The sequence below is a fragment of the Zosterops lateralis genome (assembly GCF_965231275.1).
Source record: "Zosterops lateralis genome assembly, chromosome: Z".
NCBI lineage: Eukaryota > Metazoa > Chordata > Aves > Passeriformes > Zosteropidae > Zosterops > Zosterops lateralis.
In genome coordinates this window covers 76,256,344-76,281,115 of record NC_139800.1, presented here as the reverse complement: position 1 = coordinate 76,281,115, position 24,772 = coordinate 76,256,344, and the positions used below count along the sequence as shown (strand labels likewise).

General features: G+C 45.8%; 1 protein-coding gene across 1 annotated transcript; it reads left to right on the top strand.

The window, feature by feature from the left end:
• Positions 1–444: 444 nt before the first annotated feature.
• On the top strand, positions 445–22,909 carry CKMT2 (creatine kinase, mitochondrial 2). The gene is made up of 11 exons (XM_083884474.1): positions 445–529; positions 5,034–5,107; positions 7,743–7,900; positions 9,419–9,617; positions 10,594–10,689; positions 12,371–12,592; positions 15,106–15,191; positions 16,832–16,955; positions 18,665–18,799; positions 19,155–19,280; positions 22,682–22,909. The coding sequence occupies exons 3-11, from the start codon at positions 7,749–7,751 to the stop codon at positions 22,799–22,801; spliced, it is 1,260 nt and encodes a 419-aa protein (XP_083740600.1). The 5' UTR covers positions 445–529; positions 5,034–5,107; positions 7,743–7,748; the 3' UTR covers positions 22,802–22,909.
• Positions 22,910–24,772: the final 1,863 nt, after the last annotated feature.

The window sequence follows — 24,772 nt, the reverse complement described above, 5'->3', positions numbered from 1 at the left end:
GCCAAGAATTAATGTAATGAATTAAAAAGTAAAGGGGAGGGAAAGAAAACCCCAAATGCCCTGTGATCTCAGCTCAGTTCCCTGACCCACTGACATCCCGGGTGGCACTGTGGCATTGCCCTGCCCTGGTGTCCGTCTCTCTGGAGCTGTTCGGGCAGGGCTGACCTTTCCCTTTTGCCGTTCCTGAGCGGGTCCTTTGGGAGGAACCGGCCCCTGTGCCCGTGTCCGTCTGTCCGTCTGTCCTGCCGCCGCTGACGTGCGCGCCCCGCACTTGGGAGGCGTCCGGGAGATGATGTTGCTGTCGCCCCGCCGCTGCCACATCCTCCTCAAGGACACCCTTGTGCGGGCAAATGCCACTCACGTAACCCAGCAGGGCAGGATTGGCCCCCGCAGCAATTATTTTCGTTTCCCTCACCTCCTTTTTTGCCCGTCTCAAATTACCTGGGCTCCTGTCAGTGCCCAGACTCTGCTGCCTTTACAGCTCTGGGCTCGCTGCAGGCAGCAGGACGTCCCTACCTCCAGCTCCAAGGTCAGTGTGACTACACATATTTTTCTAGCCTCAAACCGTAGCATTTCAAACGCAAGGGTTATTAAAAAAGAGTCCAAAGCACCACAGGATGGTGGTGTTAATTGGGTTATAATTTATTTGACTTGTGTAAGTATTTGGTGCAGGGAAGTATGTGCCAGCCCCCACTGCTTCAAATAATGGAATCACAGGATTATTAAGGCTTGGAAAAGACCTCTAGGGTCATAAAGTCCAGGCATTAATGCTGCCCCTTAAGTAACAAATTTGGTTAGAGAAAGATAAGACTCTTTGCAGATGTGTAACGAGTTCAGAGAAAATGTCTCTAATTACATGAGTTTTTTGTGGTTTTGATTGTAGCTCTCTGCACTGCGAAGATGAGAGGTTTATACTGCAAAATGGCACCAGATTGGCTCAGGAGGGTGAGCGGTGCCTGCACCTTGGCTGGGCTTTGGCAGGAGAATTTGGGCGTCTGGGTCTCACCTGGTTGGGTCTGACCAGCCAGACCTTCAGCTGACAGAAACCAAAAGCCATGGTGGTACCAAGGGGTTGTTGTCTGATCTATGAAGAGTTACCATGTCTTCTCTACTCACACCAATCTGGTCACAGGTTCATAGTTTGGAATTTTATCCTTTTTTTTTTTTTTTCTTCCCCCCCCCCCCCCAAATTAGTAAGTTTTTATAACCATTCATTGTCCTCTGGAATTACAAGGAGAAAGAAACTGAAATGTGGTTGATATTCTTGGTAGAGATGTTCCACGCTGTGATTAAGGTACTGTCAGAACAATGTCTGCACTTGGTGTTGTTTTCTGCACTTTGGAGACCGTATCTCAAAACCCAGATGAGTCAAAAGGGTTTGAGTGATGCTGAGGGTGAGTGGTGAGAAACTGAAAAAAAAAAAAAAATCACCAATATTGCTTTATGAGGTTGGATGTTATAATGTGTCTCTTATTCTCTGAGCTGTAGGGTGATGCAGCAAGCCAACAGAGATGTAAACTGATTTCTGGGTGTCTAAAAATGGCCTCTGAGGCCAGCAGTGACTCATGACAGTCACTGCAGATGTTTCTGAGGCTCCAGAACCTTCCATGGGAAAAACTTTCCACTGCCCCCTCTAGGCTTTAGCTCGAGCTAAGGATGGCTTAGAGGAATTACTTCTCAAATATAAAAGGCCAGAGTCCCTGTCCCCGCACCACGTGAGGGTCCAGCTCAGCACAGGGATCCTCTGGCTGAAGAGCTTTGTGGGGTAAGACGTGCACACACACATCCCTTGTGGTGCTGAGTCCGTGTGAACTTTAGCTGTAACTCTGCCATTCCTCCAAAATGTCACTCAGCATCACGTGGGGTGGCAATTAATACCACCCATGACACGGCTCAAATATTTAATCTATCTCTATTTCTAGAAATGTCACTGTAACCCTGGCACTTTCCTTCCCTCCGGGCAAGTGTGAAATATTGGATAACCAATACCTGTGTTTAAAAGGACCCAGGAACAGATGGAGCTAGAAACTTCCTCTTTAAAAGAAGTTCAAGAAAGTGAAGAACTAACAGGAAAAACACTTTTAAATTATGGTTTTTAAAACAAAACAAAACAAAAAAAAAAAAAAAGAAGTAGTTGTGAAGTTACTGGTGTTCAAGCTGTGGTTACAAAGAGCCCCTGCACCTGAAGTGACACCTGCAACCTTTTGTGCTGTTGTTCAGCCAGCACCAGATTTACTGTAGTGACTTCTTTTAAAGCTTGATGCTTTGTCTCCATTTTTTGTGCATGGCAGGTGATACAGATAAGAAAATACAGTTTAAAACCAAGATACGCTCCTGGCAGGACAGCAGTGTCCTGAAGGCTGGTTACAGGTAGCTGAGCAGAGCAGGAAGGGCTGTGACCTCTAAGATTGTGACCTTTTGGACACGTGCTGACTCAGTGGCCTTGGCATGTGGGAATTCTGCTCTGGGAAAGGCAAGGCTGGTTTGATTCTGCACTGGCTCACCCTCCATGGTGCCAAGGGGGTAAGGATGAGGAAGGTGGAAGGAGGAGCCCTTGGTTTGCAGACACTGGAAGCCACCTGCTGTAGTGGCTGCACACTGACCCTGCAGACCCCACAGGAGGATTCCTATGGAATTAACCCAAACTGTTCATTAGGGAGGGAACCTGGTACAGGCAGGTTGTTTATGGGACAGTTGCTGTGTGCTCCTCCCCTGTGCAGCAGCATTTGTGCCTTCTCTGAGAGGTGGCACAAGCACAGATGACCTTGGCAGTAAACCTTTACAGGACTTTGTGACAAAGGCCAGCCCCAAGGCACTGAGCTGTGCTCCATCCCCTGGCGTGGAGCCATTGTCAGCCTGGCACAAAGACATCCTCACCACTAGTTAGGAAGCAGCTATTAAGGGCACAAGCAGACTGAGACAAGAAGGGGAAAATGTACAAGGCAAAGCATGGAAACATTTTTGTCAAGCCCTCATACCCTAAAATGCCTTGCAGTACACTTGAGTAATGAGAGGAAAATCCAAACCCAACCCTGCCTACAGGTGGAATCACCTGCAGAGGACACACCTGGTGCAGAATATGAGCCGGGACATGAAATCTGAGCCTCCATCCCTACCCAGGACAGGAGCACAGACAGGCTGCAGGTGACAGCAGAGCAGCTCAGCCCTGACTGGCACTAGAACAGCTCAGTTTGGGTCACATCTCTTGAGTATTTCTTACAATGGGCCAAATTATCTGCATCATTAAATTGTTCATGAGGAAGTTGCCTCTCAGTGTGCTTATCCATTACATTTTGGAGAAAGAGTTTTATTGCTACAGAGCATTATCTGATTTACACATGACTTAGGTCTCATGCCAGGAATCCTAAGAGTCTTGTTAAAAATCTAAAAATGAAATCATTAAGGCTTATACCCACAAAAGGTGTTGTGTCTAATCACACAGAAATCAGATCTCTCTTGGACAAATGACGCAATGATAATCAGTGCAAGTTTAGATGCCACTAATCCTGTCTAAAATAAAGCCCAAATTCTCATGTAGACTGTGATGGACTGAAAAAACTTGAAACTTAAGGAAATTTGGTGCAATTAATGAACCATTTACCACAGATAAAATTTTATGTAGAAATTGATAAATCAAAATCAAGATCTCTTTAAGAATTTTTTTGTCAGTGCCTTCAGAATCCCCCAGCAGAGGAGAAAACTCCTTTGCTTATGAGAAGGCATTCTAGTTTAAAGATGAAATTAAAGTAATAGTAAAAAAAAACTTTATGGGACTGATAGGGTTGAAGACAACCCCATTGCAGGGCACTGATTCAAAATGAACAGATATGCAGGCCAGGAACTGGAGTTTTAGTTGGTTTTTTTACCTCACGTTGATTAATCCTTAGAATTTATTTCTCTTTTCCAGACCATACTGTCTCTAAATAGTTTTGAACACAAAACAGATGCCTTCCTAAGGGAGGTGTTCTTCTTCCAGCACACCTGGTCAGCTCAGGCAAACATTCAATTCCTTCCCAAGGGTTAAAACTGACATCCTCAAAAATTCTTCTGGTTGTGAAAGTGTTTTTTCCCCTTCCCTGCTGCACTGTAGCAGCATGACAGACACTCACAAGAAAATGGATTTTCTATCACGAGCACAAGGGAAGGCACTCAGGAAACTCTTACAAGAGAAAAACCTGCACTTTCAATTTTTTAGGCTGTGCAGTGGTTAAATTACCCTGATGAAAGTGAAGTCTTTGCAGTGGAGGCTTAAAAATGGTCTGTGGTGAAACCTGAATCACAGCACAGTAAATCTGGTAAAGTGCTCCTAGGAAAAACAAACTCCTTTAATCAGAGGTAGTGATGGTGCAAACCTACTGCAGTGGCAGGCTGTGGGAAATGTCTGTGGGGAAAGAAGAGCTGAATATATTAATGATTTGAGGTCAGACTTGAAAAAAGCTTTGATGAGGATCTTTCCATAGTTTGGGGCCATTGCATTCGGACTCTATCCAAACAAATCTTTTAAAATGCTTCTTTTGAAGGAATGCATTACTTAAAAATCATGCTATCTTTTGAAGGGAAAAGAATGGACTCTCTCCCCCCCCACCCCCAAATGGTATTGTTTCTTGTCAAATAAAGTTTATTATTCATTTTTCACCCTCTTTTTGTAAAAACTTTTTTTGCTGAGCTGTACCCCAGGTTTTTGAGCATTCTGTTTGTGCTGGTTTTGTGGCACTGCCTGTGCTGCAGGGCATTCATACTCAGGACTAGAGCCCACCCATGTGGCCAAAGCTGTGCCTGAGTCAGGAGTTACAGCACTTGGATGGAAAGGGTTATACTCACTTTCCCACAGCACTCCAGATGATGTTTTTCTTGTCCTAACTTTCATGTTCCCCTAGACTCTCAACATTAGATAGTCACAAATTATGACAATTCCATGCTGCCATCAAAAGGTTGTACTTCTACTGTAAGAAGAGACTTGTCATGCTTACACTGTATTTTTTTAAAAAAAGAGGAAAGAAACCCCTGTCTTACTCTGGTTTATGTTTTTTTAGGTAGAGAACCTGCACAGTCTGTGGTGTCTCCAGTGTGGGAGGCTTCTAAGAGCTGCCAGAGAAGTGTCTGTCAGGTAAAGCAGAGCCTGCCTGAGGGTCAGGAAAACCTTTTCTGTGATCCAGCAGTGCCAGGCTGCCCTGGGGATGAGCCTGCAGCCACAATGGGAGATAACACTGCCCACAGGGAAAATAGTTGGGGTCTGGGACACTGTAAATCTGGTGATAAAGCTCCTCATGCTGTGGGGATTAAAGCCCAGCACATCCAGGCATAGACAGGCAGAAATAAGAGTGAGGAGGGTTCTCCAGCTCACTCAGCAGCAAAGCCACATCCTCCCACATGAGCCACGGTACAAAGCCTGCACCCTCTGGGTCACCTAGAAGGCCTCTTGGCCTTTCCAAACTGGGCTCTTTCCTCCAGGGCTCATCTCTTTCTTTACCCAGGTGGTTTATTTCCCTCTCTGCTCAGAGGTTTTAGTTTCTGTCTTCACCGTGTGCCCCAGGGAGCACAGACTGAGCCTCTACCATGGCACACACACAGCCCTTGGAGCCACTGCTCTGGGACTCCTGACAGGTCATAATTACCCTGCTGTGCCTCACACTTCTTCCTAAACACACCCTGCACATGATTCCTGTAATTTGTTCAGATGTACAGATCATATTTGTCCCTTAAACAACACAAGGTTCAGAAGCTCCCAAAAAAACCCACACTGGTGAAGGTGCTGATGAGTGCCTGGGGTTGTTTAAGTCATAATATCTGCAGTGGGATTGTGATATGACTGATAGTTTGCAGGACAGGTTTTTGACTGCCAGCCAATTCCTTGCAATGGTGACACAAACTATAAATACACAGAGCTGTTGTGAAAATACATATGGTGTTTCACAGACATTTAGGTATGACAACAATAGCTCTGTGCAGATTAGTCACAAGGAAATATTTCCAGAGTGTAGGATGAGGGTGCTATACAGTGAAAAGGCATGAGAACCATCTGCTATAAACACAGAAACGAAATCATCAGAGAAATCTCCAGCAAAACCTCTGACTTGATTTTTATTTGCAGTCAAACACACTTGTGCTGCATTTTGGGAGGGAGAAATCCTGTTGCAGTCACAAGAGCCTGTCCTGCAGCTCACCAAAATGAATTCACAAATTCAGGGAGAATCTTTCAGTGAAAAAATACTGAAATTTCTGTCAAACAGTCAGCACCTTTCTCTGGAAGTGACATTATATTAATTAGATATTGTGTTTCAAAAGGAAGGAGAAGTCAGAAGGAAACGATTCTGGTAAAAAATTGCTGCAGCACAAGAGAGGACATTAACTAAGTACAGGACTCCAAACATGGAACACTTTGTGTTCCTCATCTCACAGATGTGACTGACACAGAAAGAAGACACTGGTTTGCAACATAAAAACATGCAAGCACAGAAGAACTTTTGACCAAGTGAGAAGATAAAGATGCAACATTGCATCTGTCTTTGGGCATGAGTGAGAAGGACAAAGAAGTAAAGGATTTGGGTCTAACTAACACAGATACACAAGAAAATTATTGGGAATTTGCTCACTAAAAATAAAATCAAATGCTTTGAGGGGTTTAGTATAACCTCCAAAAGAATAGTGAAGAGGTTGCATAAAAAATCACACTAGAAAAACTTTTAGTAAAACAACTGAAACAGTAGATCCTGGAAGAAATGTCATGTTTTTTTTGTAAATCTTCCATTTCCCAAAGGTGATTTGTCAGAGCCCACTTTGAAGAAAAAGCTTCTGTCCATTACACAAATTAGAATTTAGATTCGTAGAATTGTCCTTTATTTGGACAGGAGTTGCATCTTCCTAAGGAACTCACAGCCTACCAGCAATCCTAATCCAAATTTGATTCTCATAATGAAAAACATGCATTACCTCCTTCAGACTCCCAGAGAACACACTAATTTGGTGGCCAGCCTTAGATCTCAGACACAGTCCTATCACCTTTTTCCTAACCTGGAAATGAAACTCAAGATAATTTTAATGAGGAGGTAATATAAGAGTGGATCTTTATTTGAAGATCCTTCAGGGACAGTTATGGAAAGATGTTCACAAAAGCAGAACTAAACAGGACAAATGTATGTTATACAGCACACACATAAATCCCTGAATTTCTCTGAACACCCCAGAGGAGCACGCAGCACTGATGGAGATGAGTTTGCTGAGCTGTGGGGTGAGGTGGGGGTGCTGCTGCAGTGCTGGAGCTGGAGCTGATCATGCCTTGAGAGGCTGCCTAGAACAGAGACTAGACAGTGTTGAAGAAATAAAGTGGGTATTTATTAAAAGGCCTTCCAAGGATACACCTTGGGCAGTACAAGAGCCCAGCCAAGGCTACACCCAAGATGGATGGAAGGTGGATGACCAGTCACGAGGTTTTCACACTTTTATAAGTTTTGGTCCATTTACATATTGGGGTTAATTGTCCAATTACACCTTCAGGTTATGAAGTCCCATCCTCCCAGATTGCTCTCCTCAGTTTGCTGTCATTTATACTTTTTGAGCCTGAAGCTGCAATGGTGTCCTTGGTTCTGGGCCTGGAAAAGGATTGTTTTGTCTGACTGAGCTGTGAGGAGAACTTGCTAACACTTTATGGGAAGTTCAGAGTTACATACCAATGCAGTACAGAATGTGGGAAATATGAGGGCTAGACCTGGAGGCACCCCTGACCCTGGCTGTGCTCCTTGCAGAGAGGAATGGCTGGCACCTTCTGCCGTCTCCTGGCCGGGCGCGCGGCTCCCGCGCTGTTCGCCGCCGCGGGCACGGGGGTGCTGGCCACGGGCTACCTGCTGGGCCAGCACAATGTCAGCGCTGCTGTACAGGAGAAGAGGAAGCTCTTCCCCCCCAGGTAAGCACGGGGCAGGGTGGGAAGGGAGGGAGGTGATGCCATGACAGCAACACAGCCCCACTCTGGGGCTCTGTGACCTAATGCAGCACAGAGTTTCCAGCTCTAGGCAGTGCCAGTAACAGCCTGCAAGGGAGGTGATGATGCCCTGGAGTGGACACCTAGAACAGAGGCTAGACAAGATTGAGTGAATAAAGTGGATATTTATTAAAGGTCTTCAATAGATACACCTTGGGCAGTCAGAAGCCTCCCAGAGGCTACACCCAAGATGGATGATGGTCATGAGTTTTTCAGACGATCATAAGTTTGGTCCATTTATCAGAGGTTAATTCTCCAATTACAGCTTCAGGTAATGAAGCTATTTAACCCCAGTTCCACCCTCCCCCCCCCCACAACTCACTTTCTTTCATGGCCTGAGACAGTAGGGTGTCCTTGAGTTTCAGGCTCAGAGGAATTGTTCCGTCTGACCAAAATGTGAAGACAGTATCTAACACTCTATATGGAGTTTAGAGTTATGCACTAAGGCAGTACAGGATTTGAAAAATATAAAAGCTAAAATGCTAAGACATCAGTGAGATAATATCAGCTGTCAAAAATTCCCCAAAACCAACACTTCGGAGTGACAACAAATGCAATATATGCCTCAAGTTTAGTACTATATCATTATATTTAACTCATCACTGACCAACCACCTTTGCAGGTCCACCTATTGGACCTGTTGATTGTATGGACTCTGCTACAGGGAAATGTGAAAATATTTTCTCCATGCAAACAGTAATAATCTCCTATATTATGGCTGTACTGGAAATACTCCTAATTCTGTTACAAACTGACTGGCTGATGATTATGCTGATTAATTACAGGCCTTTTTCTCCGTAGATTGACTTTGCCAAAGGTAATGTGGATCAGGCTCTGACAGACTCATTTTATTATTTAAGTAATTTATAAGATCCTAGCTAAAACATATCCTTAGAAAAATACCACAGTTGTACATAAAGCAAATCATTACCAATACTAGATAGTCGAGGACTGACAGAGTTGAAAAATCCCTTGCTAAAGCCTAACATCGTTATTTTCCATGGCTTCATACACTCTACCACTTTCTGCAAATAATAATGCCATTAAACAAAACCCTGGTGTTCCAGAAGAAGCACTGCCCAGCTGGCAGGTCAGACAGTCACTCTGATGTCCACAGAGCTGTGAGGGTACCCAGGGCTGCAAACTACAGAGTCTAATCTCTGTCTAACTGGACAAATCACTGCTGGGTCTCTTTCCTGCCTGACTAAGATGTCTCAGTGGGGCTCAGTGCCCTTTCAGATCTCTTTGAGCCCCATTTCCCCGATGGCCCCAAGCAGCACAAAACACAGTGCAGCATGGGGTGTGTACAGCACCAGAACTTTCCTTCCCTCCTAAAATCCAGTACAGCACATAAACCAAGAATAATTACATTTTTAGCTTCACAAACTCTTGGGGATGACTGTCCAGGGGACACAGTAATGCCTCGGGTTTCTCTCCCTGCAGCGCTGACTACCCTGACCTGCGCAAGCACAACAACTGCATGGCCGAGTGCCTGACGCCGGGCATCTACTCCCGCCTCAGGGACAAGATGACCCCCAACGGGTACACCCTGGATCAGTGCATCCAGACCGGGGTGGACAACCCTGGGCACCCCTTCATCAAGACTGTGGGCATGGTGGCCGGGGATGAAGAGTCCTATGAGGTGAGAGGATTCCACAGGAATGGCCGGGGCTGTGCTCACAGTGTCGTTCCCATCAAAAGACAGATTCCCAATAGGGTGCACGTCCCTAAGACAAATGGTGTCCCAGAGGGTACATTGAGGTGTTTTCCCTACTTCCCCCTAATTTTCCACATTAGGAAAGGCAGGGACATGGGGTATTACCACAGGTGCCCCCTCTGCTTCAGCTGAAGGTAATGAAATGTACTTGCTTGGCAGCAGCTGCTACCTGCCTCCAGCAGCTGCCTTCCTTCCTGCAGCTAAACCTAATTTATGGAAAAACTATCCAACTCTGAGAGACACCAAATGAATGTAATGTGGAAATCACATTCTGAAGCAGCAAAGGCAGACGTGAAGCAGAAATGTCTTCTGGGCAGTGCCAGACATCACTAAGCCACAGCCTTTGGATCATGAGGAAAACTGGAAAACTGAAGACAAACAGCATTAGGGTGGACAGTTCATTTAGGTCTGCAATGAGACAAGGAAAACAAAAGAAAGACCTCACTGTTATTGACCCTGTGGTCTCTTCCTTCATGCACCTGCAGTGGTGCCTGTTCCTCTGCAGCCTCCCCACAGTGTCCCAGTGAGGGTGGGCTGGAACATCTGCCACTCTGGACTCTCTGCTCCTGGGTTTGGTGTGCCTGTGCAGATGGGACACTGCTCCTCACCTGCAGGGAGCTGTGCTGGGGCTCGGTGTGGGCACACCTGGGCCAAGTGGCTCTAACCAGGACTCTCCCCACAGCAGGGAAGGCTCAGGGTCCTCCTGCATGACCTAGAACCAAGAGGCAAGTGGCTGGGGGGCTCTGGGGGTGTGTTCTGGTTGGCAGTACACCCCAAACCCCAGCCTGCTTGTCCTCTCCTTGTCTGTGGTAACTGCAGACAGAAATTTCTGCCTGGAGCTGCTGTGAGGACATATTTTTGTGATGCTGCAGACTCCATCTAGATTCTCTTGACTCCACAGGTGTTTGCTGAGATTTTTGACCCTGTCATTAAGGCGAGACATAATGGCTATGATCCACGGACAATGAGACATCACACGGACCTGGATGCATCCAAGGTAGGACTGAAATAAAATAGTGAGACAAGAAAAGCTCTGAGCTGCTTATTCCAGTGATGATGCTGTAGGCAACACTACTTTCATTTTCCTTGATCCAGCTGTGAAGACCCAATTTTATGTTTAAGGGAAATGGGATGCCAGTCATGGTCTGTCAGCTGCATCCCTTGTTCTCAGCAGGAAATCAGTCCCAGCTCTACCAAACATTTGGGACAGAGCCTCACTGGGCACTGTGGGTCTGTTCATGAGCTTACAGATCACAGACTCATCAGAAAATAGGTTGGGTTGGAAGGGACCCTAATGACCATCTGGTTCCTATTCCTTGACATGGGCAGGGACACCTTTCACTGTCCTAAGTTGCTCCAAACCCTGTCCAACCTGGCCTTGGACACTTCCAGGGATCCAGGGGCAGCCACAGTTTCCAGTGATCCTCCATCCCAGGATGCCTGTCCTTGCTTTCATCCTCTGTAGATTTCCTCTTTGTGTCTGAACTTGTTCAGGAGCTCCTTGCTCATCAACACAGGTCTCCTGATGTGTTTTCCTGATGGCTTCTTTCTTGGGATGCATCACTCCTGAGCTTGGAGGAGTTGATCCATGAATATTACCCAGCTTCCTTGGGCCCCTGTTCCCTCCAGGGGGTTATCCCATGGTGCTTGGCCAAGTAGATACCTAGAGAGGCTGAGGTCTGCTCTCCTGCAGTCTAGTTAGTGATTTTGCACTCCAGCTGATCCCCCCTCATCATCTCCCCTTCCTGCTTTCCCAGGGAGCCTGCATCCTTCCACTCCAACTCTCCAGTCACAGGACTGTCCCTCCATGTCCCTATGATGGCAGTGAGATGGCAGCCCTGCTGGCATGCGCACATCTGACACCTCCTGCTTATTCCCCATGCTACAGTGTTTTGTACACAGATTTCAGCTGGGCCTCAGATGAAGCCACCTGTTGGTGTGTACGGAATTCCTTGGGCTGGAATTCCTCAGATTAGCATGGGTCTAAGGCATGGAGTGAAAGCAGGGGTTGAATCCAGTAGCCTCCATACACATGATAAAACCTTGTGTGCAGCTCGGTATTTCCTTCATAGTTCAGCTACAGTGTGGTTTAGCTCATTTTGAGCTTCCCTCTTCCAAACCATCTTCCTTTTACCTGACCCTCTGCCTCTCTGCCCATATCCCTGTTTTCCAAAAAGCCATGTGGACTGCTTCATATCTGGGGAACCTGAAGGACTAGCTGGTCACTCCAACACGTTCATACAGCCAGAGAAAGGTGTTGCTCTATTGGCGATTGATGGAGAGACGGGAAGACTGAGTCACGATCAGAATTTGATTTTACTCAGGTTTTCCAAGAACTTGTATACCATTTCAGAGAGTTGATTGAATCTTCTCTCTTAAGCAAGTTTTTAATCCCATCTTCTCATAAGCTCAAAATTCTGTTTGTCTTCGCCATAGCGAAGGTGACATCCTAGTCACCAAACTAGATACACTAATTAAGTCTGCCTCACTCTCGTGTATGCCCACATTGCTCCTAAAAACAAGAACTGGTGGCCAGAGCTCTCAATCAGCTCTCGCTGTGCCGGCTATTGGTGCCTGGTGGGGAGGATGGCAGGCTGGGCAGAGAGCTGCCCCTTGTTCGGCACAGCGGGGTCTGGGCTGTCCTGGGGGCCGTGCACCGAGTGCTGGTTCCCCCACAGATCACCCACGGGCAGTTCGACGAGCGCTACGTGCTCTCGTCCCGGGTGCGCACCGGGCGCAGCATCCGCGGGCTGAGCCTGCCGCCCGCCTGCACCCGCGCCGAGCGCAGGGAGGTGGAGAACGTCGTGGTCACCGCGCTCTCCGGCCTGCGGGGCGACCTGGCCGGCAAGTACTACAGCCTGACCTCCATGACCGAGCGGGAGCAGCAGCAGCTGATCGATGTAAGTCCAGCACCGGCGCCAGCAGCGCCTTCGCCGGCTCCGCTTCAGCCTGATCTGCGCCTTTCTCCGGGGCGCACGCTTCCCTGCAGGATAACCACACCATTAACCTGTGCTTAATGGCCTGTCAATGTTCTTAATGGGATAGCAAGCCGCCCAGGGTCTGTGTTTCTGTTAAGTATATTACTGTGCAGGTCTGAAGTGTGGATTTATGTTCCAGAGAGCGAAGCCTGTGTCAAATCAAACACACGTGGCTCCTGCCACCTCTCTGAACGAGTATCGAGGTAAATTCAGGACCTTTCCTTGGGCATTTCCTCGAGCAAAGATTGATACTTTCTACATAAATAACTAACCATTCTAACTAAAATTATCACACTGAGATAGGTCTTACATGGTGTCTGTATTCTGTACTGTGGGGATGGGGGGCTTTGCCTGTAATTTCTCTACATCAAAATGACACTAACTCTAACTTCCCAAAATTTGGCTGTAATTTCATAAGTGAACACTACACTAATTCTAATTTCCATAGCCTATTACACCCAGGTGACCTTTTCCCAGTCCTGTCATTGTGTGTAAGGAATTGAAGGATCAGGCCCATAACAAGAGTTTTCACTGTCACACAGATGGAAACACAAGGATTTTCATCATGGATTTTTGTCACAGCACGTGACATGTCAAACAAAGCTTGAATGTGCATTTTAAGTATCCAAAGGAATGGCTGTACCCTCTTAGCTATATTCATGGCACATTATTCCATAACATCAACCAAAGGGGAGCTGGTGAAGTAAAATAACTATTTATAACCCTGGAACTAGGTGTCTGGATTAACCAGGAGTTAAGTATTTATGTAAGGTCAGTAACTTTTTTAATTGAATATCCCTGATAATATATTTATTGACAAGATGTTGACAACCTGTTGCATGTTTTATTTTCAGCAGGAGACAGCTCCTCAGGAAGCAGAGGTTGAAACAGGAGTGTGGAAAACATAATTTCTTCATGGTTTAAGGCTAAATCTTGTGGGAAGTGGAATAACCTTCACTGATTTAGCATTTTATCTCATTTTGTTTGGCTTCCTGATTGATAATGCAAATTTATAGAGATCAGACATTGATGTTGTAACCTGAGGTTCATTCCTTATTTCACACAGCACTTCAGGACCTGGCACCTCTGTGGGATCAGGCTTCCTGCCAGCTTTTAAAAGGCACCATTTCAACCCAGTAAGATCAAAGTTTATTTCAGTGAGATAAATCAGTGCTACTTGAATTGCACTCAGCACAGAAGGCATTTGGTGTATTGCAGATTTGGGCCATATGCTCATGAGGAAAACTAACAGCTCTTTTCTTGCAAAAAAGGGAAATTTTTGTTTCAAGCGAAGTGTCAAGTAGAGCAAGCTGAAGAAGGAAATTTTGTGTTCCTTTGAAGAACAAAGAGAACTCTACACCTTTTCTTCCTGCATGGTTGGAGTTCTGGCTGCACATTACGTGTCCATTACAAAGCATTCAAAGATTAAAACCTAAGTGAAATGAAAAATATAATAATAATTATTACATTCTTCATTAAGGGAAAAACAAAGTAAAGCACATCAATGTGTCTACCACATCATACACCTTCTGGATAGATTTCCTCACTATTTCTGGTTAAGCTCTAGGTGTTTTTTTTTTTTTTTTTTTTTTTTTTTTTTTTTTTTTCTTTTCTTTTCTTTAACAAAGAATAAAACCAACAACATTGCCAGCAAAAAAAATCGCAACATTTGATATAGCAGTGTTCAAGGAATTATGAAATACCAGGTTTTTAGCACACACATGAAAATCAATAATAAAATAATTATTTTCTTTGGGGGGAAAAGCCCCCATAACAATTAATTTTAAAAAATCTAAACTATTAGACATGAGACAAGTTGATGCCACAGCAAGTGCTACATTGTTAGTCACAAATAGCACCTCTGTTAAGGAACATGACAACCCTGTGATTCCAAAAGGTTGAGATTAGCACTGATTTAATTTCTACTTTGAGTTCATGCTAAGAATAAATATTTAAATCTCCATGATGGAGAAGTATCTTTTCAGAACTAGCACTTTATATTGTTTGGGGTTTTTTTATTATTATTTTTATTTTATTTTATTTTATTTTTATTTTTTATTTTTATTCAATCTTTAAGAACTCCTTGTCTTCTCCTATGCTGAGATGTATCTGAATGCAGGGAAGATTTCTGGAGCCAGGTCCTCCAGAGCATCCTTTGATGTGTCCATGCAGATTTAGGCTCCACCTCCCATCCCTCCCTACATTTGAAAAGTTTTTGGCAAAACATGTCAGCAAGACTGAAGAAAATCACCTGGATAAAGAGATTTTAGCTTCCAGGCAAAGGAACCGGGTTCCCAGGCTGTATGTGTGATTTGCCTGTGCTTCCACTGCCTTCACCAAAAATGTATTGGACAGCATTACAGTGCTCCCTGGATAAACTGGAGTTTTGTTTTCTCTGTCTCTCTGTCTCCCTTTGGTCCTGTCCTGGTGCCCAGGATCACTTTCTCTTTGACAAGCCAGTGTCCCCTTTGCTAACATGTGCTGGGATGGCCCGTGACTGGCCGGACGCCAGAGGAATCTGGTATGTTGTGTGACCTGTGTCCTGCTTAAAGATCATCTTACAAACATCCTTGCTTGTCCTAACCCTGCATGCACTCTGGCCCCACACTCACAGCATGTCCAGTTTGCTTTAATAAGAGAAATGTTTTACTTCCCAAGACTGGAAACAACCCTTTCCTTCCAAATGAGCTGGATGAAAAGGAGACAGAAAAATTAGATTTCCAGCTCTGTTGTAGGTCTGCTTCTACTGTCACAGCACCCTTGATTTTGGGCCCAAATACAATATCTGCTGTGGAGATAAAGGGGTAACAGCTCTGAGATGAGTGCCCAAACCAACATCAGAGGATACCTCATTCATTGTCTCTACAAACAAACAGAAGTACCAACGGCATAATTACTATCCAGGGATTTCCTGAATAAAACAGACCTGGGTTTTGGCTTCTTTTAGATGTGAAATATCAGGGAGAAGGGGAAAAAAATAGTGTGATTGGAAATTACTTCTGTAAGCCACATCTTGAAAATCTGCCTTTCTCTTGCAAAAAATGGTTGCCAAAAATGTTGTGCACACTGTGGAAAACATTTTGCTTTTGGTGATTTCAGTCCTGTGTTTGTTATGGGCTGCAGGGCCATTTTTTTTTTCCACCAACAGCACTGTCAGCAATGGCACAGTTTAAATGCATGGTCCTGAAAGCAATGGGGACACTTTTTTAACTAAAAGAAGGAGGTGAGTTAGGCCAAACTCAGACTATTAATAAAACCCTCCCTCAGCATTGTGCGTGACTGAGGAGGAGGTGACTGGACCTGGCCTGACCCAGTGTCAGGGCACAGGATGTTTCCACCTGCCCAGAATTGCACTGGCCAGCTCCAACGGCAAAAAGAAAAAGGAGATACAGCAAATGACCAGCTGAAAGTCAGGCTCTCACTGATCTTGAACTTTCACTTTCGTGTGTCTTAAACCTGATGATATTTCACTGCTGGCACAAATGAGTCTGATCCCATCAGTCACCTTCTACGTGCTGTAGGAAGGCAGTAGTAGGAGACTGGCCAAGCAGAGAAAAAGCCAAGAGAAGTGACCCAGCACTTAACAAAGCTAGCCCTGACTGCCTGTTTGAGGCAGGAGTGGGCTTTCAGGGGTTCTGTCCTTTGTGGCAGAGCAGGGTCACTGAGGGATCCCAGATACATCCCTTGGGGAATGCAGACACCCAGTGCTGCCAGGGACACTGGGGTTTGAGGTAGGGGAGGACAAAATTAAGTAAGTACACATTGCTTGGCTCCCAGCAGCATGTAGGTGTTTGGGTTTTCCAAGAGCAATAGAACTTTTCCCTGAGGACAGAGGGTGCAGAGCTTGGCTTCTCCGTTGGCTGCATCCCCAGCTATGCTCCTGATGGACTAACACACATTTTCCTTGCCCAGCATCACAGCAGCATGATGTGACCAGAAAACTCTCCTCAAACTGTGCCCAAGAGACCCTGTAATGCCATAGGCATGAGGGATCCAGAGGTGGAACTGGTTCCAATCCCTCACTCCAGACAACAGTTTTATTATGACACATTTAACATCTCTACTGCTTGGAAAGACTGTGATAAAACTAAGGATGCTGAGAATTATTTCTGCAGGCTTGCATTTTTAAAGATATTAATTCTTTTCTCCCCTCTTGACTAGGCACAACAATGAGAAGACATTTCTCATTTGGATTAATGAAGAGGACCACACCAGGGTGATCTCCATGGAGAAGGGTGGCAACATGAAACGTGTCTTTGAAAGATTCTGCCGTGGATTAAAGGAGGTAGTGTCTCAATGAGTTTATTATTCATTTGTTCACTGCTGTCACCCCTGCTTACTGTGGTTCACACTGAGCTGACACCTCCAGGTGCAATGAAATGAAGTCACATCAGTCCACACAACTCACATCAACATAGCTAAAGCAGAAAACATGGGCAGATTGCTAGCTGAGTTGTAGGGAAAAATAAATAAATATATCCTCTTTTTTTTTTTTTTTTTTTTTTTTTTTTTTTTTTTTTTTTTTTTTTTCCATTTTGTGCCTGCAATCTATGGGAAATCATAAATGAAGCATTTTATTTGGATTGTTTGATTTGCTTGATTGAAGACTTTATTTGGCCCATCCTCCTGGTTCTCATTTCTGAGGCTGGGAGCAAAGTGGAGGCTGCTGAGGTTGTGCACAGGACTCAGGGACCCACTCTTTTGAGGAAATACGGGGGTTTGTGATTCAAATACGAAGAACTGATGGTCAAGGCTCCTGGGTATTATTTTGGTCAGCTAATCACAATCATAAGAAAGGCTCCCTGGGTCAGGCTGTGGTTTAAAACAGTTTTGCCCAGACAGTCTGGGTATGACTTAGGTTGGGTCTGGGCCCAGTGCAGCCCTCTGACCTGCTCTGGCACAAAAAGAAGTTGATTTACCTGAGAAATAGAACTTTACTGTGTCCCACAGTAAAAGAAAAAATAATCAAGGAACCCTGGAATGGTTTGGGTCAGGGTTAGGGTTTGTGGTGGGTTTTGGGGCACAGAAAAACAAAGCCATCTGATTTATGCTCTGTTGGCATCAAGGTGATTACTGAGAGTTTCCAGGCACACCTCTGAGACTGAGCAGTGCACAGGTGGTGGCCCAGGTGACACAACTCCCAGGTGTTGTTCCCAGCTTTGCCTCTGCTGTTGAGCTGAGCTCATGCCAACCTGTGGACATGGACATGGAAAGTGTTAGGGTAGCTTTGGGAGCTGTGCCCTCAGCAGGTATCTGGGGCAGCAAATCAGGTCTAGTTTCCCACCATTATCAGTTGTGTTGTCCTCACAAAATACAGAAATGAGCTTAGGATGGTAATTTATTCTGTATTCTGCAGACCTGAAGTATTCAGCTATATTTGTTGGAGTCTTGTGAGCATGAGCTGGTTTATGTATCCAGTTCTCCTCAGGGAGATAGGGGAAATAGATCCTTGTGGTTTTCCTACAGGTAATTATTTCACTCTCCTGTCAATTCTGGTCAGAGACCTACTAATGAGAAGTCTTATTTACAACCTTGTCTCCTTATAATGGAAGTGTGACATTTAGAGGCCAAATGTCCTCTTCAAGGAGTCATGACATCATCTAGAAAACTATACAAAACTCAGGTTCAGCCCCTTCTGTTTGCTTTGTAGCATTTGAATCCTTTGTGGTGTGTTGCAAACTTGCTTGAAAATTACTGAGTTATAAACAAATGACAAAAGCTGCAACTGTTAAGTGAAGACCTGGCTCCATGGGCCAAGACTTTACCAAAACACAACAACAGGGAGTTTTCTGATCAAGTGACCAAGAATCTGCAAGATAATGGTCACGAGAAGGTGGTGAAGAAATCCTTCTGGTACCTGAGGAGTGCAAATATTCATACACCTAGACCAGACTGTGCCCTGGTGTAAATTCTTGCCACTCTGCTGGTATCTTAAAACAAGACACTTGTATATGCTGGAAACCTTTTTGCTTTGTTTCTGTGCTGCCAACACAGGTGGAAAGGCTGATCAAGGAGCGGGGCTGGGAGTTCATGTGGAACGAGCGTCTGGGGTACGTGCTGACCTGCCCCTCCAACCTGGGCACGGGGCTGCGCGCTGGAGTCCACGTCAAGCTGCCCAGGCTCAGCAAGGTACACGGCACTTCAATGTGACATAAGTGACAAAAGCCAGCTCTCCTGGTGTGTAAAGGAACAGAGGAGAAATGACAGCTTATGGCAACTGCTGGTTAAAAGGATGCGTGTAACAAGGTCCCGGGGATAGTGCACGGCTAAACCAGCATGATGTAATTCTGCAAATTGCTGTATTTGTTATGGAAATCAATCTGCTTAGCGGGAAGCCACAAAGATGGGCTGCAATAGAAGCAGTGGGAAAACTCTCCACCTCTTCCCGTCCTCGTGGCAGTGCTGTAAGGATCACAGCATTGCAATGACTCTGCTCAGTATGTGCAGTGGAAGGCAGTAAGCTCACAGCTGTTTCTCCTGACAGGACCCCAGGTTCTCCAAAATCCTGGAGAACCTGCGCCTGCAGAAGCGCGGCACCGGCGGGGTGGACACGGCGGCTGTGGCTGACGTCTATGACATCTCCAACCTGGACCGCCTTGGTCGCTCAGAGGTAAATGGCTCTTTGTGGGGTTTCTTTCTGTGTTCTCCCCTTGCTTTTTAGCTGAGATCTGTACTGACACGGGTCAGTTTCCCTCTGGTGACATCAGTGGATTCATGGCAGTTTTTACTTCTCGTGAATATGGTCCAGTGGAAATGCTCACTGAAGGAAAAACTGTTAACATGCATGAAGTGCTTGATAAATGCTCCCGTTATGGCAGTGAAAAAACCCAACCCTGAGCAAGCTGCACAAATATGACCATGTGCTGAGGATCTCCATGAGGGTATGCAGGTGCTGGAAGGAAACAGGCACGGAGTCCTAACCCACCCAGGGACTCAGGCACTAGAACAAGACTTGTGAAGAGTATTGTGTTCCTTTCACTACTGAGACACACATTTCCTCCACGGTTACACAGCAGCACAAAGCCTCCACTCCACAGTGACTGAGGAGTTGGGGCAGTTTTCACATGTCCTGTGTGGCTCTCAGCAAAGAGCTGTGTTTAAATCAGAGACTTAAATCAGGGCAAAGATTTAATAGTGAGCCCTGAGCCTTCCCTGTAGGGAACAGACTGCAGCGAGATGAGTGCACCTCAGACATTTTCTGCAAAGCCATTTCAGTGAGAAGGAACATTTGTTGTGCCAGAGCATGGAAATGACTCTGCAGCCTGGAGCAGCTGCTGCCCTCCTGGGAGCTCGGGTCCCACACCTCATTCCAGCCTCATGTTTATAAGGCAGAGCAGATCCTAAGAGCAAAGCTAGTGAGGATGGGGAGGAACAGCTGTGCCCAGGAGCTGCAGCCTCCTCACACAGCTCTGACTGACCCAAACCCCAAGGCCATGGCAGGTTGGATATGGATGCAGTCTGGTCCTGGTGTTGCAGCTCAAGACCTGGGGCCAGACTCATTCTAGGTAGGTTTTCATCATAGAAATATAACCCTGGGATAATGCACCTGGGTGACAACAATGTTAACCCAGCCCACAGTGCCTTCCCCTCCTGGCTCACCTGCCATGGGGGCAGAGCCCAGCCAGATGACCTGTGCTTTCTGAGCCAGATGTGCCTCTGAATGTCCCCAGAGGCATGGACAGATGTCTGGAAACTTTAAATATTGAAGTTTGATGTAGGCACTTGTGTTCCTTTGAATCTAGAACGAAATAAGTAATAGGGAACAAAATAAGTAAGAATGAAATACTATTAAGCTGTATTATTTGCCCAAACAGCCTGTGACAAAGACATCCATTAACACCTGACACATCATCATGTGTGTTTTATATTAAAGTAACATTTATATTTAAAAAAGGATTACACAGCTGCTGACAGACAGCCTAGGCCTACAAATTTTTGTTTATATGAAGAGTTTCACTGAAGTCAGTGATGCCTCCTACAGCAAGGATCCAAAGGATTAAGGCAACAGATAAGGCACAAGCCCTACCTTAGAGATTCTGAAATCTAAGTAAGACAAGGCATACTCAAGGGGATAAGAAAAGTTTTATTATAGGATAAATTTTTTCCAGTACATAATTAAATAAATTCCATTATGTAGTAAATGTGTTTGCAGAACTGAATTATGTTCCCAAAGGTGCAAGATAAAACTGTTTGTATTTTTGCTCTGTTTCAGTTACTGGTCAATGCAAACTTAATAAGAAATTTGTTTTCTTATGGAGGCTGCAAATTCAGACCTCTGACTTCCCAACACAGCTAGTCTGTAAAAGACAATAAAATGAACTGCTAAGCCACCAAAATGCTTTATAGTAAAAACAAATCCCTTGAAAATCAGCAACTGTCACAATAAAGAGACAATGGGATTTAGTCTTCACACTTCTTTTTAACAAGCCAGTCATTAAAAGTTGCTAACAAACCATTTCATGGAGATTAAGAAATACCAGCTTTTTCTTGCTGTCTCACAGTGCCACAGTGTCTGTGGTCCTTACATGTCATCTGTTTGCTGGGGACAAGGCCCCTTGTATTCTCCAGCAATTTTGAAACAGGTTATGAAGGCACCACCACCCCCTGCCATACAGAATTATGAATTTTGGTGCTGCTCTGGGAGTGGAGTGAATCTCACCCCTGGCAGTGTCACTCTGACACCTTGGAGTGGCTACCTAGAACAGAGGCTAGACAAGATTGAGAGAATAATGCAGGTATTTATTAAAGTCCTTCAACAGATACACCTTGGGCAGTCAGAAGCCTCCAAGAGGCTACACTGAGATGGACGATGGTCACAAGTTTTTCAGACAATTATAAGTTTGGTCCATTTACATATCGGGGGTTAATCCTCCAATTACAGCTTCAGATAATGAAGTAATTTTCTCCAAGTTTGCCCCCCTCAATTCATCGTTGTTTACATCTTTCAGAGCCTGAAACAATAAGGTGTCCTTGAGTTTCAGACCTAGAGAGGAATTGCTTTGTCTAAATAAAATGGGAAAACGGTAGCTGACAGGCTATGGAGTTTAGAGTTACACACTAAAGCAGTACAGGATCTGAAAAATATCAAAGCTAAATTGTAAGGCATCAACTCAAGAGCTGAGAGCAAAGGAGTGCTGGATGCTGCAGAGTCCCAAGCTGTGTGTGCTGATCCTGACAGCACAGCCTGGCAGGATGGGCAGGGTCCTCCCCACAGCTGAGGGACCACGCCAGCCGGGCCAGGGCCATCTGCAGGGAGAGGACACAGCTCTGCTTTGATGAGCCTCCTCAGGCACCGTGAATGTCCCTGGTAGTCCTGCCCTCCTCACAGTCCCAGACACATCCAGGACACCCACCCTGAGCCTCCAGCAGCATTCAGGGCTGGTGTGAACCACAACAAGCCTCCTTCTTGCTCTCCTTGCACCAGCATCCCTCCCAATTCATTTCCATGTCTCTGTACTCACACAAAAGTTCCTGCAAGCATGGGGTGTTTTGGGCTTGAGAGCTGGAGAGACACAGCAAGGACTTTAGTGCTTCATCAAGCACTGCCTGTCAGGGCTGAACACTCACAGCACAGCTGCTCTATGTCCTTACCCTCGTGCAGTGTGGGGAACACTCTGGGCCAGGCATCCCTGCTCAGCAAACTTGGGGAGCACCCTGCACTGTCTCAGGGTCATGTTTGAAACAGGTCCCTCAGCTCCCCCTTGAACACTTTATATAGGGACTTTTGCCTGGTTGGTTTGTTCCTGTGGGAGCACAGTTTGGTGGAAATAACTTTAGAGCCCTATTTGAAAGTTTGTGCTGCTAGTGGTCCCAGCCCAGGGCAAACAGGAGAAGGGAATTACTGTGGCTTTGCACAGCCCATACTCCCTGTGCCAGAGAAGGTGTGATGTCTGTGACCCACCTCACTGACAGCTTTGTCTGCTGTTGTGACTGCACAAGCCAATTTCCTACTCTTCTATTAACAGATGAGCTAAACCTTCTGTTACTACAATTTTCTGTTTGATTTTGTAGGTGGAGCTGGTCCAGATTGTCATTGATGGGGTCAATTACCTCGTCGACTGCGAGAAGAAACTGGAAAGAGGTCAAGACATCAAGGTGCCACCCCCCCTGCCCCAGTTTGGCAGGAGATGAAGTTGCTGCTGATGGCCCCAGCTGAGGGTAAATGTGGCTGCCGTTCTGATGGAAAGGCACCCCTGTACATCTCTGTATAAATGCATTGTGTAATAAAACACTACCTGACACCTGAGGTCTCCTCCATGCCTGGCTGCACTGGCACAAACTAGTCTGGGTGCAGCTTTACTGGGGTGCACCCATACAACCACTGTGGGACACTCTTTTTGGGGGACTGCTTCCCTTTCTTGGTTGGTTGGTGAAAAGTTCCACGTCAGCTGTGCAAAAAGCACAGATCTCTAATTCTATGCAGCACTTGCACTTCTGGATGTATTTACAATGTCTCCTATATCCACCCTCCTCATTTCTGCCCTGTGCCCTTGGGCTGCAGCAAACTGGACCAAAACCTAGCAGGCAAATCAGTTTGCTGATATGCTGCATCCCACCTAAACCTGCCCAGCAGAGCCTGCTCCAGTCCCCTCCTGCAGCTCTCAGCTTCAAAGATAATGGTGTCTAGCTCTGCTGCCACTCCCCAACTGTGGTCCCACGTGCTCAGCAGCACAGTGGAAAGGAAAAAATCCAGAAGTTCTGACAATCCCACTGATTGCTTCTTTTTTTGCATATGGAAACACAGTGTTTCGCAGCCAGAACACCAGTTCTCAGGAAGGTCCCTGGGTGAGTCATATCTGCAGAGCTGTGGCTAGATAGCTGGCCCATAACTGGCTACAGACTTTAGAAGTCTCAACTGGGGGCTAATTGAGAGCTAGATGGTGAATTAGCTGCTCTTGAAAATCAGCAGCATGGTGTGCTGGCTCAAAAGGAGAGCTGCTGAGTGTAGAGCAGGCTGGAGCTTCCATGTGATTACTGTTACTTCCTCATCAATGCTGGGCACATTCCCATGCCTTTTGCTGCTGGCTTTCCAAATGGTGATTAATAATAGTAATTCTGGGGGAGGGAAACAGACTTAGCCGATTTTACATAGAAGGCGAATAAGCAAAACTGGAAAGGCTTCACTGTTAGCTCTCTGAAACTCTCAGCTCAACACAAAATCCAACTGTGGGCCAAGTATCCTCAGAATTTAGCCGATATATTGCTTTTCTCCTGCTGACTTGCAAACTGCTGATGGGCAGCAGCACACTATCTAGCAGGCTGCTACTTGCTGACAGCATTCCTGAGGGGCTGGAATGGGGCTGATGACTGTTTCAGTGCCTTTAACAACAGCCTGGAGGATGAGGTCCACTGATGGTACTACATAAAAACTGAGAGCAGGGCTGCTCGGCAGAGTACATTTCACAGTGGCAGTGGGCTGCTGGAAAACTCATGGGGCTCTGCAGAGACAGAGCCTAGGAGAAGAAGGCTGAGAGGAGATCTTAATGATGTCCACCACTGTCTGCACCAGGGGAAACCAGGCTCAAGAATCTCTCTGGGATTGCAGAGGCAACAGACACAGGATGGGACACTGGGAATTCCTGTTACTTATTAGAGAGGCCTTTTGCCCTATGAGGGTGGTCAAACATTGGAACAGACCCAGCAATACCCAAAACTCAGGGAACAAGGTTGTGAAAAATCTGATCCACACTGGGCTGGGGTGGGATTGGTGGGTGCTGCAGAACACCTCCAGCCCCCCAGCCTGCACAAAGGTGTGATCCCTGGCTGAACCAATCACTGCAAAATGCCTGAGAGGAGCAAATAACCCAGACCAATGCCCTGGCCACCCTGTGCTCTGACCAGAGAGGGAATTTTAAGTCTGCACAAAATAGGGACACCCAGGTATGACTTACTGCCTGCTCTGCTCCAACTGTGGCATTCTCTGTATTGCTGGCTTCCAAGCATGTCCTTCACAACCAAAATACTCCTCCTCACATGGATTATTTTGCAAAGGCTTGTTGTCACCTATATTTTCCACTTCTGTGACCTTTCTCTCTCTCCATGACCTCTGTATGGCCAGCAAGAGCAACTCAGGTGCTTCACAAGAATGGTGTATTTTCATTC

Bases quoted from the DNA above. Each gene is read 5' to 3' on its own strand.
- CKMT2 (XM_083884474.1), top strand. From the start codon at position 7,749: ATGGCTGGCACCTTCTGCCGTCTCCTGGCCGGGCGCGCGGCTCCCGCG. The intron at 7,901-9,418 runs GTAAGCACGGGG...CTCTCCCTGCAG, and splicing joins AGGAAGCTCTTCCCCCCCAG to CGCTGACTACCCTGACCTGC. The intron at 12,593-15,105 runs GTAAGTCCAGCA...CCTGGTGCCCAG, and splicing joins AGCAGCAGCAGCTGATCGAT to GATCACTTTCTCTTTGACAA.